This window comes from Triticum dicoccoides, chromosome 4A, assembly GCF_002162155.2.
Source record: "Triticum dicoccoides isolate Atlit2015 ecotype Zavitan chromosome 4A, WEW_v2.0, whole genome shotgun sequence".
Classification (NCBI taxonomy): Eukaryota; Viridiplantae; Streptophyta; class Magnoliopsida; order Poales; family Poaceae; genus Triticum; species Triticum dicoccoides.
In genome coordinates, this window is record NC_041386.1 from 636,823,866 (window position 1) to 636,843,176 (window position 19,311).

Sequence of the window (19,311 nt, forward strand, 5' to 3'; positions counted from 1 at the left end):
ACTGAGTTTGGAGAAAAGAAAGCTATGTTGCGCTCGAGTTTGTGCCTTCGTGAAGAAGTCCGTCAATTGTAACTCAGAGGGCACATGAAGAGCAAGAATCTAATCTTGCACAGCAGCACGCACAAAGTGGGCATCCACGCCGATGTGCTTGGTGAGCTCATGCTTCACCAGGCCACGCGCAATACTGATAACACCGGTACTGTCAGACAGTAATGGAGTGGAAGTAGAAGCAGCCACACCAAAATCCTCAAGTAACCATCGTAACCAGATCACCTCAGCCGTCAACATAGCCATTGCTCGCAACTTAGCCTCGGTGCTCGAGCGAGAAACTGCAGTCTGTTTCTTGATCTTCCAGGCAATAAGAGAGCCTCCAAGAAAGACACAGTAAGCAGACAGCGAGCGTCGATCTGAGGGATCACTAGCCCGAGTAGCATCGGAGTAGGCCTGGAGCTCGAGAGAACTGGAGCGAGGGGAAAAGGCGATGAGAGATCGTGCCACGAAGATATCGTAGAACACGGAGGAGATGACTATAGTGGATAGAGGTGGGGGCTGCAAGAAACTGACTCAGGATGTGAACAGGATGGGATATGTCAGGACGTGTAACAGCAAGATAGACAAGGCTGCTAATGAGGTGACGATAGCGAGTGGGATTAGGAAGAGGATCACCATCAGAGGCACGTAGCTGAATGTTGAGGAGTCACAACAGTGCGCTCATCACCGAGAGCGGCGCGGGCAAGAAGATCCTAAATATATTTTTCCTGAGAGATGTAGAAGCCATCAGAGGTCGAGGAGATCTCAATCCCAAGAAAATAGCGAAGTAGACCAAGATCGGACATGAGAAACTGGTTGTGAAGGCGAGCCTTGACAAAGGCAATATAGTCAGAGTCGTCACCAGTGATGATCATGTCATCAACATAGAGAAGGAGAAGAGTCTGACCACGAGAAGACGTGTGAACAAACAATGCGGGATCATGGTCACTGGGCAAAAAGCCAGCGGCAGTCACCATAGAGGCGAAGCTCTCAAACCAGGCGCGAGGGGCCTGTTTAAGACCATAGAGGAAGCGGCGAAGGCGACAGACCATGCCATCAGGAGAATAGTACCCCGGTGGTGGCTACATATACACCTCCCCACGTAACTCGCCATTGAGAAAGGCGTTCTGGACATCAAGTTGAGAGATGGACCAATTGCGAACAGAAGCCACAACAAGGAGAGTGCGGACAGTGGTCATGTGAGCCACAGGAGCGAATGTCTCATCATAATCGCGTCCTTGCTCCTGCTGGAAACCACGGGCCACAAGACGAGCTTTGTAGCGCTCAAGAGAACCATCGGAGCGAGTCTTAACTTTGTAGACCCACTTGCAAGTGATGGGACGAACACCAGAAGGAGGAGAAACCAGATCCCACGTGCCATTGTGCTCAAGCGCCGCAAGCTCCTCGACCATCACAAGCTGCCATTCAGGGTGAGTCATGCCGGCCCGATAGGTGGTGGGCTCAGCAATGGCAGAAAGACCATACCGGTCAGGAGAATAGCGATCAGGAGGAGGACAAGGCCTAACACGAAGGTTATGGACCGACGTAGGCGTGAGAGGTGGTGCACCAAAAGTAGAGGCACATCAGTAGGATCAGCGCTAGCACGAGGACGACGAGTGTAGTAGTGAGGAAAAGGGGAGTGTGGGCGAAAGACTGGAGAGGAAGGTGGGGAGGGAGATGAGGAGGAGGGAGGGGATGGTGGTACCGGTGGTGTAGGGAGACTCCTCTGGGAGAGGGTAGAACAGAGGGCACAGAGGGAGATGTGTCGGGAAGGAGAAGGAAGGAAATATCTTCCACGGAAAAGCTCGAGGAGGAGGGACGCGGATAGTAAAAACGAGACTCATCAAAAGTCACATCACGCGAAATGCGCAGTCGGCGACCAACAGGATCCCAACAGCGATAGCCCTTGTGCTCATCACTATAGCCAAGGAAAACACACTCAACTGGCTGAGCAGTCAACTTGGTTCGTTCTCGCGGAGCAAGAAGAACATAGCACACGCACCCAAACATACGAAGAGCGGAGTAGTCAGGAGAGCGATCAGAGAGATGCTCCATAGGAATACCACCCTTCAAGGCAACCGATGGCTGAATGTTGATGAGGTGTGTGGATGCGGATACTGCCTCAGCCCCAAAATGAGGTGGAAGAGAGGCGGCGATCATCATTGCCCGAGCCGTCTCAAGCAAATGGCGATGTTTGCGTTCAGCAACGCCATTCTGAGCATGGGCACCAGGGCAAGAGAATTGGGCAAGAGTGCCCTGCTCTGCAAGAAAACCACGCAACATGTGAGAGATATAGTCTCCAGCTGAGCCAGCACGGAAGATACGGACAGACGTGGAAAATTGAGTGCGAACAATGGCAGCAAAACGCTTGTATATGGGGAGAACCTCGCTGCGAGATTTCATACAGTAAAGCCAAGTGTAGCGAGAGAAATCATCAATAAATAGAACATAGTAGCGATGACCCCCTTTCGAGTCAAAAGGAGCAGGACCCCATACAACAGAATGAACTAAGTCAAAAGGACGCTGAGATACAGACTCACTGGTAGGATAAGGTAACTGGGTCTGTTTGTCAAGCCTACAACCATCACAATGCAACGAAACATCACCATAGACAGACCCTAAGACGCCTTGGTGTACTAATGAGGATAAGCGAGAGCCACAGATGTGACCAAGTCGATGATGCCACTGCTGGAAGGACACAGAAGAGGAGGCAGCAAGAGCATGGGAGCTGGCGTATGTGGTAGCAGCGGAAGGAACACGAAGCCAGTCAACCTCCCAAAGGCCCTCAGACTCACGGCGCCGAGGGCCAGCGCCAACCAGAGCCTGAGTGCGACGATCCTGAACAGAACAAGAGTCGGCATCAAGAATGACACGACAACCAGAATCAGTAAGTTGGGCAGCGGAAAAGAGATTCATGGTAAGACGAGGAACATGAGAAACACTAGGAACCGAGAAAGACGGAGTGGAAAGGATGCCATGACTAGCAGCAGGAAGAGGTGTGCCATCGGCCGTGAGAACATTAAGAGGAAAACCAGGAGGACGAAGAGAAGATAAAACAGAAGAATCAGAAGACATATGAAAAGAAGCTCCAGAATCCAGAACTCACGAGGATGTACCTGTCTGAGTAGGCTCCGGCGGGGGCAGAGTGGTGGTGGCTGTCACGACGGCAACAGAACCCGTCGAGGAAGAACCGGATGAGGCCAACATGCGCTTGAGCCGCAGAATATCCTGGTCAGTAAGCGACGCAGTCGAGGAAGACGCACGAGTCCCACTAGATGAAGAGCGCTTCAGGTCTCTCCGCTTCTTGTGACAATCTGATTCTGGGTGACCTGGCCTGTTGCAGTAGCCACAGAAGGTGTGCGAGCACGACCGACCCTCTCCTGAAGGAGGGTGAAACGCCCCCCTGGAGGTGTGGGCAGGAGCGGTGGAGTAGTGAGGTGAGCAGACAACACAAGAGCTTGGGCAGCAAGAACAGTGGGAACCACAAGCAGATCAGCAGACCGGAGATGTGTCTCCTCAGCACGAAGCTCGGCAAGCACCTCCGAAATAGGAACACGACCACGAGCAAGCAGGTGAGCACGCCGAGGCTCAAACTTTGAGCGAAGGCGAGGTAGGAACTCGTGGAGACGATGAAACTCCAAGTCTGACCGCACAGTCTGACAACAGCGGCAAGTACCACAAACCACAGTCTGGAGAGAGTCAAGCTGACGCCAGATGGCAGAGCTCTGGGAGTAGAACTCATCAATAGAAGAGTCACCCTGCTGCAGAGCATGCTCCTGACGCACCACAGATAGGTAGAGAGCATCACCAGATGGCTGATATCAGTGACAAAGATAGGTCCACATCGCAGCAACAGTACCAAGACCCATGAACTCAGACGCAGACTGGGGTAAGACACTCGCAGTGAGAACCGGAGCCGCTCGAGCATCATCGTTGCACCACTGAGTGTAAGCAGACAGATCATCCCGGTAAACAGAAAGAGCATCTGAGTAAGCGGATACCTGCTGATCATAAGCATCCACCGCAACATCATCAAGGGCCTTGGCTGCATCCCGATCAGCCTGAGAAGCGTCGGCAGCAAGAACAGGCGGGACCGGCGGGATAGGAGCCACAGGAGCAACATGACATGGCGGACAGGGGACCTCGCCAGAGAAAACGCCCCACAGGAGAAGACCGCGCATGTGGATGCACATGAAACCCACAAACTCAGCATAGTTGGTGCCATCGAAGATCACCGTGCACCGAGGGGCAACCACATATCCCGAGGAAGACATGGTGAGCCTTTTTTTGGTCAACTGCTACAGTGCGCCCGATCTAGATCAGGCAGACCCGCTCACGAGGGGAACGAAGCGGGGCTCGAGCAAATCGAGCGGACAAGGTGGCCAAGCGACAGCTGAAGGCCACGACCAGGAGGAGATCGCAGCTTGGGCTGCAGATCCAGATCGAGGGCCCATCCAGGCGGGAAGCAGCACCAGGCAAGAGCGGCCGGGACACCGGGCGAGAGCTGCCGGGCTGGGGCGACGTCCAGGCAGAGGCGGGCGCCGGTGGCCAGGTGCAGCAGCAGGGCGGCCAACCGGCAAAGCAGGAAGCAGGGGCGCCCGACCGGGCGGAGTAGGACAAGGCCGCCTCGAGCGCCGACGGCCAGGGCGCAGCAGGAGCGGGCGCCGGATCCAGCCGATCCAGCCGGACGGAAGGAGTCGGGCTTGGCCAAGAGAGAGACGGCCGGTGACGTACGGGAAACAGCCGGAATCGAGGTGAGCTAGGAGTGGCGCGCACGGAGTTGCATCGTGCGGGAGAGCGATGCTAACCTAACATCTGATACCATGTTGGATGAATGAGCAACTAGTATTCACTGAGGGTCAGAGGCCAGTACATATACATGTGTGGCAAAGTGCAGAGAACCCCTTATACATTGAGGATATACAGACAAGAGACTATACACATCTAACATGCGCTAACACAGGAAGAAGGATATATCTGGTGCAGAAAGTATCAGGGGCCACAAGAGCTTGATGAAGATTGTTGATGGCGCGACAAAGACAAGTTATGCATAAACCTTGTATATTCTTTCTTTTTTGCGGGGTCATAAATCTTGGATGTTCAATCCAATAATTAATTAGGGTACACTTAAGAGATTTTATAGAGTAGGGTGGGGGGGGGGGGGCAGTGGCCCCCTTTGGCCCATGAAGCTCCGCCACTGCACCAAACCATATATGCTCCCAATTTGAAGAAATTCAAATTTGAACATTCTGAAAAAATCTATAAAAAGTATGGACGTTGGCAACACATACGTATACAATCCCTAAAAAACTCAGATCCAAAATCTAAATATACGTTGAGGAATATAAAAGACAAATCCATCATGGTTAGTGTAAAGCTAAGACACAAGCAAAATGACATATTCATACATGAATTTCTCCTTTTTGTTTCTTCATGTGCGAATTTTTGGGGGCTGTGCACGCTTGTCCTGTGAGCACACATTCCCCTCCAATGAATTTTTAGAAACAATTGTGTCGCGGCATATTTAGAGATATCTAGCTATTGAAGACAAGGCTAAGTAAGAATAACGAATTGCACGTCATTTTTTTTATTGTCCTTTCTAAATTACGTTACAGCCACAAGATAGTCCTATCAACAATGACCCCGCGCAAAGATGTTAAGTAAGACATGCTCTAAGGACTGATATAATTGGATATTTTTTTTCCATGTCCGGTGAAACCATGCAACGTACAACTATGCAAAGGACAGGTTTTGGGTCTTCCCTGGCAGCGCCTCAACTGCTCCAATGGGCATATATATGCCTATATATGGTGCTTTGTTAAGTCCGTCGTCCGGTAGCACGACATCGCTGACGCACCAATTGAGGAATCGATGCAAAAAAAAAAAAACATTGAGGAACGGAATAGGAATATGCGACGCGGTACTGTTTTGCCGGCCCTGATCTTCCCTGTCGGTGCTGACTTTTGTCATCTGTTCTTTGTAAAAAATGTAACGCGGATTATCAGCCAATTTCGCTACAGTTGTAGTAAGATCTTAAAAGGCGTTTAACATGAGCAGCTTTTCTCTGCCATGTACTCTCTCCGTTCCAAAAATATAAGTCTTTTTAAAGATTTCAATAAATGACCACATACTGTACAAAATTAGTGAATCTACATTTTAAAATATGTCTATATACATCCGTATATTGTAGTCCATTTGAATTGTCTAAAAAGACTTATATTTAGAAACGGAGGCAGTACGTACTGTAGTAGCAATGGCACTCCAAAAATAGATCATAACAAACAAAACCTAGTAGCAATGGCACTCCAAAAATAGATCATAACAAACAAAACCGTCAAGCATTTGAGCTTCACATACATATAAGAGACTGAAAGCTTCAACCGCCAAACGATACTGCTCAGGTACAGAGCAGCTAATAGACAGTGGCCGGGGAAGAACACAAGGGGCTGGTGGAAATCATCATAACAACATGCAACAAGGAGCAAAGGAAAATCAGCTCAAGAGATTATACAACCATGGCTGGAACTCACAAACATTACAACACGCACAACCATGGCTAGCACAACAATCAAATACGTATATATGTAAATGAAAGCAAGATCTTGCACAAAAGCAAACACAGCACAGTAAAAATAACCACCGTGGGATGCCAGAAATATATCATCTAAGTTTAACATCTGTTACATCACCACAACCATCATCAAAACCACAGTCTCAGTAGCACCACATACAAACAACAAGATAGTAAGGAAGACACATAGGGAGAAAAATACCGCGCCTCCCTTCACAGCAACAGCCAGCAGCAAAACATGACCCAAAGTTTAGAGCTTGTCCTCGAAATCGGATAGGGGGGTCATCTGCTCCTTGAGACCCTTCCTCTTGCGGATCTCCGTCACGAGCGTCGCCGACTGGGTGCCGGGGTCCAAAGGATCGGAGGCCATGATGTCCCAGTGGTCAAACACGCACTGGGGGAAGGCCTGGCCGGACGTCGCGGCCCTCAGGGTGCTCGAGAACCCGAAGGACTCGATGACGGGCAGGTAGGCCTTGATGTTGTAGAGTGGGGTACCTTGCCTCTGCATCTCCTCGAACACGTGCCCTCTCTTCTGATTCAGCACACCATAGATACCACCAAGTGCGTTCTCCGGGGCCTGGATCTCAACCAGGTACACGGGCTCCAGCAGCCTTGGCTTGGCAGTGAGCTGAGAAGCGTAAATGACCCTCCTCGCCGTTGGGATGACCTGACCACCACCCCTGTGAATAGCATCAGTGTGGAGAACAACATCACAGACCTCATAGCAGATGCCGCGCATGTTCTCCTCACATAGTGCTCCTTCTTTTGATGCCCACTGGAACCCAGCCACAACAGAGTCCTTGATTTCATTCAGGTACTGCACTCCCTTACACATGTCCACAACCATGTTGGGGCCAGTCGTCTCAGGTCCAAAGCACCAAATCTTCTTGGCGAGATCCTTGTCCCAACCAAACTCCTCAGACAGGATCTTGGAGCGCACCTTAGGATCATCGCGCGGGCCAATGCGGCCATCATCAATAGCCTCAGCCAATCCCTCCTCCAATGGGCGAGCTTCCATGTAAAGACGGTTATGCTTGTTGGGGGACTTGCTCATAACGGTACGGCAGGACTTCTCCAGAACAGTCTCACGGAAGGAGACGACAGGGGGGGAAACAATGATTTCAGCACCACCCATGAAGTCATCCTGCAGATCCTTCAAGCAGATTTCAAGATGAAGCTCTCCGGCTCCAGCGATGATATGCTCACCAGACTCTTCAATGGTACAGAGAACCATAGGATCAGACTTGGCCAGACGCTTCAAACCCTCAACAAGCTTAGGAAGATCAGAAGCCACCTTGCACTGAACAGCAACACGTACAACAGGGGACACAGAGAACTTCATTGCCCTGATTGGGCAGGCATCAACTTCCTTCTCGTTTGTCAGGGTTGCATTCTTGGTGATGAACTGATCCAAACCAACCAAAGCAACGGTGTTACCACAGGGAACATCCTCAACAGACTCTTGCTTCTTTCCCATCCAGATAACAGTCCGCTGGACACTCTTCACATATAGATCCTTCTTCTGGCCAGGAACAAAGTTGGGACCCATGATACGGACCTTCATGCCAGTTGCGACCCTCCCAGCGAAAACACGTCCAAAGGCAAAGAATCTACCCTTGTCAGATGCTGGAATCATCTTGGAGACATACAGCATAAGAGGACCTTCAGGGTCACAGTTTCTGATGGCATTTGCATATATGTCATCAAGGGGGCCCTCGTACAAGTTCTCCACACGATACCTCTGTGCCTTTGAAGGAGAAGGGAGATGAAATATCATCATCTCAAGCAGAGCACGACTGGCAGGCAGCCAAGTTTGCATCACACGCTTCATGAGAGCCTTGCCCATCAAGTCCTTCTCATCATTCTTCATGGTCACACCAAGCTTCTTCAACATAGGCCACAACTTATCCTTCTGGTCATTCATGCAGGTTGCTATGATTTGCTTGATTGGCTCATAGCAGAACTGAACGAAACCTCTCTTGCAGGTAGCTGTCCCAGTGTTCTTGGAGGTCCATTTCTTTGTGGCTGGGTCAAAGAAGTTCTCACCCCACAGCCTCTCCATCATCTTCACCTCATCAACACCAAACTTGGAGGCATACATCTTAGCAAAGTTTGTAAGGGTGAAAGCCCACCCATGCAAACCAGCAGAGAATGCAACAGTACCCTTCTCTGGGTACACTTGGACATCACCAAGGAGCACATCTTCATATGTTGCCATGATGACATTGGCATTTTCGATGACACGGGAGAAAGTCTGATATGCTTCCTCACCTTCAAACTGAAGCTCAAGGAAGCATCTGTCCATCTTGTTCACAGTAAGAACAGGCCTAATCCTCTCACCAAGAGCTTGGCGCAGCACAGTTTCAGTCTGCACACAGACACCCTCAATGCAGTCAACAACCACCAAAGCACCATCAGTGATACGAAGAGCAGCTGTGACTTCCGAAGAAAAGTCAACGTGGCCAGGTGAATCAATAAGGTTGATCAGGTATTCATCTCCATCCCTGTCGCCCTTGTACATCTCAAGTGATTCAGGAGTCATCTGATAGAAAAGAGAGATACCCGTGGATTTGATTGTAATACCACGCTCTGCCTCATCTGCACGGGTATCAGTCATGCGAACATCCCCAGCAACTTCCTGGGCGATAATCCCAGCAGCTGCCACAAGGGAATCCGTAAGCGTAGACTTGCCTGCAAATATGTAAATAATATGTGAGAACAATGCACAAGCATCTGGTTTGACAGTTGAACACAACCTATATGAATAGAAAATTGAACATGTTAACTCATACAGTATAAGGCAGAAGTAGGACAGAGCAGTACAGTACTTTCAAACAATCAAGAAACAAAAGAAGGTACAAATAAGCTCAACAAGGTTTTTAGTAACATGGTTAAGCAAAATCTAGTGGGACATTGCAAACAAAATATGAAGACATCAATATTGAAGTAACTAAGTACAATCATGTAAATTTAAGATCCTATGCAGTGTAATACATTCAGGGACAATGTGAGAATACACCAAACTGGGAGATACTAGGCCTGGGATATTATGTCAATAGTACCATTTAAGCTTGGTGAAGCAGAAATCAATCATATAATAAGCAGTGGTGAAGCAGAAATCAATCATATAATAAGCAGTAGTAGTAAACTCCAGGACACAATAAGATGGATTGGTTTTAGGGATGAAACTAATTATGGCCCACTTCTTAAATTGACCCATTTAAATAGTCTCAGTATTTCGAATTAAATAGAGTAAAATTAAGAGCAGGCTACAAAAACATTGGTTAACAAAGATTCTACTGTATGAACTCAATAATTAGAGACAACTGTCTGTTTAGGCACATACCGTGGTCGACATGAGCAATAACAGACATGTTACGAATATTATTTTTCTTGTCCATAATTCCGCGGAGCTCCTCCGCTGTAAACTTCACCATCTTGACTGGTTTTGGATATCACACTGGGAATATAGTTCCTGTTCAGAATGGAACAAAAATCAAGTAATTAAAACCACAATTGAATAATCAGAAGGCTCTTACTACAGTTGGGCACGCATTAGTTTCAAGTGCAGTCAACCAAGCATATTAAAACTAACATATGGGAACCGAAGACCAAGTTCTGAAAACTTAATTGTCCAAAGTGCACTAAAAAGGAAGCCAGAAAGCAACAATGGCAACCAATTTTGAGAGCACTCGACATGACAGTGTGCGAAAGAAAGCACAAAACAGTAAGAAAGATAAGAAAGAAAAGCAGTCTATTATGTAGAGTGTGCACAAGTATGAAGCACAATCAGGCAACGGATATCACTAGCTAAACCTGTATAACTTATGAGGATCACAGAAAACTTCGCAGGAATCAACCATATGTGAATGGAAAAGAAGAGTAGGTCTGAAACAGAATCGTGGTTTTATGCAAAGTTGATTTGTAACAGAAGGGTAGTTTTATGCACACGTGCTGACTGTACTAGCATGTACACTACCAGTGTAAACACTAGAAACAATGGAAGCACAGAAGGTCATAATTTTGAGCTCTGAAATAGGTGCGACCAACCATGCATGGGGAGCACTGAGAAGAATACCAGAAGATAGCCACATATGATCAATTTAACCAAATGAAAGAGATCAGGGATAAATTCACCCATAATACCTCAACTATAAGTACATAAAAACTGGCACACCCCGATACAAGAGTCTCCCGTTCTTTCTTTTTTTTGAAATAAATACAAGAGTCTCCCGTTCTATATACACATAGTTATATTAAATTAAGCATGCCAAGCAAAGATGTGCATCACCATTTCCTCCGCCCTGAACATGAAGACAGAGAACAAAACCAACCAGGCTACGACAGGCAGGCAAGCAAGCGAGCAAAACCCTACAGCTTGAGCATTCTAAGAACCCCGTGGACGAACAGCAGCGCAGAAAAAAATCGCCGAAAAAGCTAGCAGAGCACCAGATGAAACAGATCGCCGTCTACCACGGCGGAGCGGGCAGATCCACGGTAAACACGGCGGGAGGAACACCCTTAGCTACCACAGAAGCACATCGGAGGCCACGAGCTTATGTATCTAGTGACGTCAGCGCAAAGTCGTCGCCAGGAACAAGCGAGCGGGACGAACCAAGCAGCAGATCTAACGCATCTAAGAGCAGCGAGACCGCATAGGAATAATCCCGGCGACCACGAGCCCAGCAAAGGGGACCGGAGCGCATCGAGCTAGCGAGGAGACTGAGCCGGTGAAATCGGTCGGCTAGGTAGCAGCTAGCTGCCTAGCACGGGCGCGCCCGCCGACGGAGCAGCCGGAGGGCGGCGGAAGGGGAGAGGAGAGGGGAGGTCCGGCTCACCTTGCGGGTTCGCCGAGAGATGAGAGGTGGGGAAGCGGCGGCGCTCCCGATCCGTGAGAATGGAAAGGGTTCAAGGAAGTGAGCACGCTAGGTCGCATTTGCTGGCCGTTATATACGCTATTTTTGTTGGTTCCGTGCGGGCCAAGATGCGCGGGGAGTGGAACTGTCCAAGGCCGGCCATGCGAAATGCGGCCCACAAGTGAAGCCGGCCTGTCCGGCGTCCACTGTGGTGGAGTCCGGCCCAAAGGGGATGATGGCCAGGCGTGGTGAGAATTTCGGAAGTTGTCGGAGCGAAAGCTCCGAAGCGCCATCAAATGGCGAGGAAGCTTTCGGAAAACCTCTAACCACCTAGGAGCCCAATCTTCAAAAGTAACAAGTGTTGGGTTTGATGAAAAAATGTATGTTGGGTCTTGCTCTCTCTATCACCAAAGAATCAACAGGTTTGGGCGCACATTTTTCAGAAACCATGCTCAGTTTAGACTTCATTGAAAGATGGGTTTAAATAAAGCAACCACGGAGATTTTGGATGGAGTGGTAATATTTGAACCTTGATGTGTGACACGAACACATGGCAACTCCGAATGTTTTTTATGACAAATGTAGTGACGCGGGGATGGCAACTTCATAAGTCAAGCATGGCCACTTGCTTTTTGGATGGTAAGTTTCAGCTTTTTCTGGGTTTCTTTTTTTCTTTCTAGATGACAATTTTAGTAGTTGTAAAAAACGTGAGGGCAAGAGTGCTTCGTGCCACATGTGTGGCACTTATTATTTAGGTGGCATGTTGTTGGAATCACGCTCAAATTAAGCTTCGTCCAAAGATGGTCCAAAGATGAGTGCGGCCAATCAAAATTAGTGTTAGCTCTACCACATCATATCTTCCCTTTTAGTGGAGAATTTGATGGAGGAGCTGCAGCCCTATTTCCCCGTATTATTTCTGTTAGCAATTGAAGGTTTTGTCTTGTCTTTTGAAAAGTATTGGAATTTCATAAAAGAAAAGAAAAAACATCTATGCAGCGGCCAAAACACCCTGACCAAGGCCAATCATCTCTTATCGATATTAACGAACATTGTGTCCAAATTAGGAAACTAGACTAGGATCACTTCATGTATACCTGTTTGGTTTGCAGCGTAAGGTTTTAACGCTTATTCTTAGTAGTGCCACAACATCTTAGGAATGTGTTTGATTTATTGCCACACTTTTCTAGCTACAAGGTTCACATGTCATAAGCTCACTTTTTGCTTAATCTTGCAACACTTATAGTCACCATTTTATTAACCACATTTTTTGTGACAGCCACACTTTGTCTAAGCTTAATACTTCCTCCATCACGGTTTAGAAGGCACAGTTAAATTTGCGTACGTTTTCACAATAAACAAGGTTTAGAGCGCATTGCATTTATTTCTAGTAGCTAATTACTACTCCGATATACTATTTCTATATGCATGCGTAGTGTGAATGCTATTTTTTAGCCCATCCCACAACCAATAGATAACCACCTAGGTCCCAGAGAATTTCCAAGAGCGCATTCTAAACCATGACGGAGGGAGTAGTGGTTAAGTTAGTCGTGAAAACAAGTCATGAAACGGCATCTTATGTTTCAGCAAAAAAAACTAAAAGGTTGAAGCTTGCTTGCAAGTGTCATAATTACATAGAGCCTATGTGTATAACTATTAAGTACATGTGCATCCAGTAACAGTCATAAAAAATATAGCAAACAAATCTATTATATGCCTAAATTTACTGAACAACTTCACAACTCAATTTTGCTATAAACCTGGAATAAGAGAAGTTACTGAGCATGAGAATTATGCGAATATTCTATTATGCCTACAAAGGTTCAATCTGTAATATTCCAAAAACATAAGTTTGGATACTCTCAGCGTTAACAGATGCTTCTACTACAGTATTTCTCTTAGGTCCAATTTTTTTCCGCTCAATCAGATGTATCTTAGCACACAGTAGGGAGCAATTTCTCATCATCAGTGTGTCCACAAAATTGTAGGGCATGAAATGGAGAATTGTGTACTGTATACAAACTGCAGCATAAACAAGTGCAGTAAGTTTTTGAGCATAGATTACAACTGCCAAAAGATGGAACACATTTTGATGGGCATCAAATCAGGAAGGTAAAATGAGAACGAAAAACTGCAAGCAGAGCTCTCAAGATCATGAAAAATATAGAGCAAGACTGGAGCAATAAAGAACCAGGCAGAGCTCTCAAGATCAACACAAAAGCAAACACAAGACACCAACAAGAACTACCAATGGATAACAGATACTTGTATAATCTAAGCTTTAACATCGACAGACATCAAAACGAAGTGCCAGTATCACGACAGATATATAATCTAAGTTTTAACATCGATAGACATCAAAACAAAGTGCCAGTATCACGACCGATAGGAATCCCAATAGCAGTACAGCGACGACTCAATAGACAGATAATAATGCAGCTCTCTTAGCAGCAAAAGCAAACTAGACCATGTAACAGAAGCAAAAGTTCAGAGCTTGTCCTCGAAATCAGATAGAGGGGTCATCTGTTCCTTCAGGCCCTTGCGCTTGCGGATCTCCGTGACAAGTGTGGCAGACTGGGAGCCGGCCTCCAAAGGATCGGAAGACATGATGTCCCAATGGTCGAACACACACTGGGGGAAAGCCTGGCCGGATGTCGCCGCCCTGAGGGTACTTGAGAACCCGAACGACTCGATGACCGGGAGGTAAGCCTTGATGTTGTACAGCGGGGTACCAGGCCTCTGCATCTCCTCAAACACATGCCCTCTCTTCTGATTCAGAACACCATAGATACCACCGAGTGCATTCTCCGGGGCCTGGATCTCAACCAGGTACACAGGCTCCAGCAGCCTTGGCTTAGCAGTGAGCTGAGAAGCGTAAATGACCCTCCTGGCTGTTGGGATGACCTGACCACCACCCCTGTGAATAGCATCAGTGTGCAGAACAACATCACAGACCTCAAAGCAAATGCCACGCATGTTCTCCTCAGCCAGAGCACCTTCTTTCGATGCCCACTGGAACCCTGCCACAACAGAGTCCTTGATTTCATTCAGATACTGCACTCCCTTACACATGTCCACAACCATGTTGGGGCCAGTCGTCTCAGGTCCAAAGCACCAAATCTTCTTGGCAAGATCCTTGTCCCAACCAAACTCCTCAGACAGGATCTTGGAGCGCACCTTAGGATCATCACGTGGGCCAATGCGGCCATCATCAATGGCCTCAGCCAGTCCCTCCTCCAATGGGCGAGCTTCCATGTAGAGACGGTTATGCTTGTTGGGGGACTTGCTCATGACAGTGCGGCAGGACTTCTCCAGAACAGTCTCACGGAAGGAGACGACAGGAGGGGAAACAATAATTTCAGCACCACCCATGAAGTCCTCCTGCAGATCCTTCAAACAGATTTCAAGGTGAAGCTCTCCAGCTCCAGCAATGATATGCTCACCAGACTCTTCAATGCTACAGAGAACCATAGGGTCAGACTTGGCCAGACGCTTCAAACCCTCAACAAGCTTAGGAAGATCAGAAGCCACCTTGCACTGAACAGCAACACGCACAACAGGGGACACAGAGAACTTCATTGCCCTGATTGGGCAGGCATCAACTTCCTTCTCATTTGTCAGGGTTGCATTCTTGGTGATGAACTGATCCAAACCAACCAAAGCAACAGTGTTACCACAGGGAACATCCTCAACAGACTCTTGCTTCTTTCCCATCCAGATAACAGTACGCTGGACACTCTTCACATACAGATCCTTCTTCTGGCCAGGAACAAAGTTAGGTCCCATGATACGGACCTTCATGCCAGTGGCAACCCTCCCAGCGAAAACACGTCCAAAGGCAAAGAATCTACCCTTGTCAGATGCTGGAATCATCTTGGAGACATACAGCATAAGAGGACCATCAGGGTCACAGTTTCTGATAGCATTAGCATATATATCATCAAGGGGGCCCTCGTATAAGTTCTCCACACGATACCTCTGTGCCTTTGAAGGAGAAGGGAGATGAAATATCATCATCTCAAGCAGAGCACGACTGGCAGGCAGCCAAGTTTGCATCACACGCTTCATGAGAGCCTTGCCCATCAAGTCCTTCTCATCATTCTTCATGGTCACACCAAGCTTCTTCAACATAGGCCACAACTTATCCTTCTGGTCATTCATGCAGGTTGCTATGATTTGCTTGATTGGCTCATAGCAGAACTGAACGAAACCTCTCTTGCAGGTAGCTGTCCCAGTGTTCTTGGAGGTCCATTTCTTTGTGGCTGGGTCAAAGAAGTTCTCACCCCACAGCCTCTCCATCATCTTTGCCTCATCAACTCCAAACTTGGAGGCATACATCTTGGCGAAGGTTGTAAGGGTGAAAGCCCACCCATGCAAACCAGCAGAGAATGCAACAGTCCCCTTCTCCGGGTACACTTGGACATCACCAAGCAGCACATCTTCATATGTTGCCATGATGACATTGGCATTTTCAATGACACGGGAGAAAGTCTGGTATGCTTCCTCACCTTCCACTTGAAGCTCAAGGAAGCATCTGTCCATCTTGTTCACGGTGAGGACAGGCCTAATCCTCTCACCAAGAGCTTGGCGCAGCACAGTTTCGGTCTGCACACAGACACCCTCAATACAGTCAACCACCACCAAAGCACCATCAGTGATACGAAGAGCAGCTGTCACTTCCGAAGAGAAGTCAACGTGGCCAGGTGAATCAATAAGGTTGATAAGGTACTCATCACCATCCCTGTCGCCCTTGTACATCTCAAGTGATTCAGGAGTCATCTGATAGAAAAGAGAGATACCCGTGGATTTGATTGTAATACCACGTTCTGCCTCATCTGCACGAGTATCAGTCATGCGAACATCACCAGCAACTTCCTGGGCGATAATCCCAGCAGCTGCCACAAGGGAATCCGTAAGCGTAGACTTGCCTGCAAACATGTAAATCTATGTGAGGACGGTAAAAAAGCATCCAGATTGACAGTCAAAAGCAATATACATTAATATACACACTTGGAACTTATTAACCACTGAGAGATGTAAATGTGGCAAAAAGTACACTGAAACAAACAATGATTAAAAGACGATTAAAAGAGGACAAACTGAGAATTTAGTAACATGGTTAACAAATTTTTTGTGTTACTACATACAACCATGTAAATTATAATGCATTCAGCAACTAACAGGAGCACACACCAAACTGGGGAGATTTTGAGCCATGGGATTATATGCCAATAGTTGCATTTAAGCTTGTTAAAGTATAGATCAATCATAAAAGCAATAAGAATAAGCTCCAGGAGACAGCAAGAGCTGGAACTACTTAATTTAAAACAGTGAAACAGCTCATTAATACAGAGATCTGGTTTTTAGAAATAATATGGAACAACTAAGAGCAGGCTACAGAAACATCAATCTACAAGATACTGTATGAACATGGTAAGTAGAGCAACTGACACTGTTCGGTCACATACCGTGGTCAACATGAGCAATAACAGACATGTTGCGAATATTATTCTTTTTATCCATAATTCCACGGAGCTCCTCCGCTGTGAACTTCACCATCTTGACTGCTTTTGAATGTCACACTGGGACTATAGTTCCTGTTCAAAGAATAGCAAGCTATCAGAATAAAGCAATAATACAGTTTGAATAACTATTAAATGAAAAAAAAAATCTGACAGTGATAAAATAATGACTGTTCAAGTAATTAGAACCACAATTGTCCACTCAAAAGTGCACTTAAATTGGTGTACAATAATAAATTTTATACACTGCTACCAAACTACTTTAACCAACACTTCCACCAACATCCCGAATAAAGTGAAATATATAAGATGGTCAATTGAGCTTATTAAATTTAATATACTAGGACAAAAAGAAATGCACTGAGAAGGCAGCAACAAAGCAAGCCCAACCGATATTAAGAGCACTGACAGTCACAGCATGAGAAAAAATAACACATACAATAACAAAGAAATGCAATCCATTATGGAGAGCATACATGCAAAAGCAATGAAGCAAAAATAGGAAATGGATCACTAACTAAACCCCCAAGTACTTCCAGGTCTGTAGAGCTTATAAAGGGGTAGAACATAGAGAAAAACTTCTGCAGAAGATTATGTCAAGACTTGGGAAAATGTAATTTGTAATGGAATCACAGTTTTATGCACAAGTACTGACTGTAATATCATGGCACTACCAACATAAACACTAGAAACAATGGCACAGAACGTCATTGAGTTGGAACTCTCAAGTGGTGCAACCATCAATACCAAGGGAAACACAGAAAATACTTGCACGGACTCATCCAAACGAAATAATTATCAGATCAGAGCGAAATACATGCAGAGTGCCTGAACTAAATTTACATAAAACACTGAAAACACAAAGACGACAAAAATATCTGTAGCTCCCTTTCAAATTAAACTGAACATGCAAAGCAACGATACCATTTTCTCCGACCTGAGTATGAGCAGGGAACAACACCAACAGGTTAGGGTAGGCACTAGGCAGGCAAGCGAGCGAGCAAATACCCTACAGCTCGAGCATTCTAGCAAAACCTCGTGAACGAAAAGCATGGCAAAATGGCCAAAACCAACACCGGGACAACAGATCCACGCTCAACACGACGGAATAGCACCCTAGGGACCGCGCATCTACAGACGTCAGAACAAAATCGACCCCGGAACTTGCGAGCAGGGCGAACAAAGCAGTAGATCTACGGCGCTTGGGAACAGGAACAGCACAGAAGAACGACGACAGATCCGGCGACGTGAACTGCGCGCAAAAGCTAGCGAGGAGACTAGAACCGGTGGAACCGATCGATCGGCTAGGCAGCAGCTGGTGCGGACTACGGAGAAGCGACGGGCCGACGAGGCGACCGGAGCGCGGGGAGGAAGGGAGGTCAGGCTCACCTTGGGGTTTCGCTTCGGTCTCCCGAGCCGAGAGGTGAGAGATGAGGAAGCGGCGGCGCTCCCGGAGGAAGAGAATGGAACAAGGGGTGAAGGAAGAACCCTAGGGCGGCATCGCTTGCCCGGTATATATAGTGGTGCTGTGCCGGCCCAGGTACGCGAGGGCCGAAAGGCGAGGAATGGGCGACTGCGGCCCGCGGGAGTGAGGGGGCCGTGTGTGGTGGAGTCGGGCCGACGGCCTGGCCCGAGTGATGGCCCAGACCTGCCGAGTGAGATGTGAGACGAATGGGCGACTCTTCTTCTTGTCTAAAAAAAAAAGAAGATGAACGACCGACTCGATGATCCCTACGGAGAGGGGGGAAGTGAACAAGGTTATACGGGGTAAATAATTCAAAAATAAGTGAATTTCTTTTTTTTTTCAGAAAAACTTCCGATCTATTAATCTTTAATCACGACATAATTGAATTTGTTTAACAAACATTGTTGACTGTTTGACTATCGTGTAAACATTTTTGCGATGAAATACATTCATGATATTCTAGGGACGAAAAACAAAACTGACTTTCAAAAAAGTCTAAGTTTTTAGAGGACTGACTTTGTTTCTTTTTTTGACAGACACGGATGCCATTTCATCATGAAAATGTACAAGTAGGTAAGAAACTAAGCATGTCCATTGCCGAAAAAGCATACTCTTTTAAAACTTCCTATTTTGGATTTTTACAGTTCATCCCAAATGTACATCCTCTCGGGATAAGAGTGACACTTTAGGTACGTGGTTGAACTTTTGTTCTCACGCAGGAACCATTGTCCCATATTCTTTTGCAAAAAAAAGTTAAAAAATCAGCATCAATGCACCATGCTTGTTCATCATATCAGTAACAAAAATAGGTGAAGTAGCATAAGTAGGATCATATTTCATTCTAACATTCAGAGATTTTTCTTTAAGATT

At 46.8% G+C, this 19,311-nt stretch overlaps 3 protein-coding genes across 3 annotated transcripts; all 3 read right to left on the reverse strand.

Moving 5' to 3' along the window:
* Window positions 1-2,552: 2,552 nt before the first annotated feature.
* Window positions 2,553-4,349, reverse strand: LOC119289489. The gene is made up of 2 exons (XM_037568796.1): window positions 3,147-4,349; window positions 2,553-2,868 (listed from the first exon to the last, which is right to left on the reverse strand). Exon 1 carries the CDS (start codon window positions 4,253-4,255, stop codon window positions 3,302-3,304), a length of 954 nt encoding a protein of 317 aa, XP_037424693.1. The 5' UTR covers window positions 4,256-4,349; the 3' UTR covers window positions 2,553-2,868; window positions 3,147-3,301.
* Window positions 4,350-6,632: 2,283 nt separating this feature from the next.
* Window positions 6,633-11,528, reverse strand: LOC119287590 (elongation factor 2-like). Its single transcript, XM_037567158.1, has 3 exons — window positions 11,440-11,528; window positions 9,948-10,076; window positions 6,633-9,292 (listed from the first exon to the last, which is right to left on the reverse strand). Exons 2-3 carry the CDS (start codon window positions 10,036-10,038, stop codon window positions 6,852-6,854), a joined length of 2,532 nt encoding a protein of 843 aa, XP_037423055.1. The 5' UTR covers window positions 10,039-10,076; window positions 11,440-11,528; the 3' UTR covers window positions 6,633-6,851.
* Window positions 11,529-13,699: 2,171 nt separating this feature from the next.
* On the reverse strand, window positions 13,700-18,485 carry LOC119287591 (elongation factor 2-like). Its single transcript, XM_037567159.1, has 3 exons — window positions 18,366-18,485; window positions 16,923-17,051; window positions 13,700-16,382 (listed from the first exon to the last, which is right to left on the reverse strand). Exons 2-3 carry the CDS (start codon window positions 17,011-17,013, stop codon window positions 13,942-13,944), a joined length of 2,532 nt encoding a protein of 843 aa, XP_037423056.1. The 5' UTR covers window positions 17,014-17,051; window positions 18,366-18,485; the 3' UTR covers window positions 13,700-13,941.
* Between the last annotated feature and the right edge of the window lie 826 nt (window positions 18,486-19,311).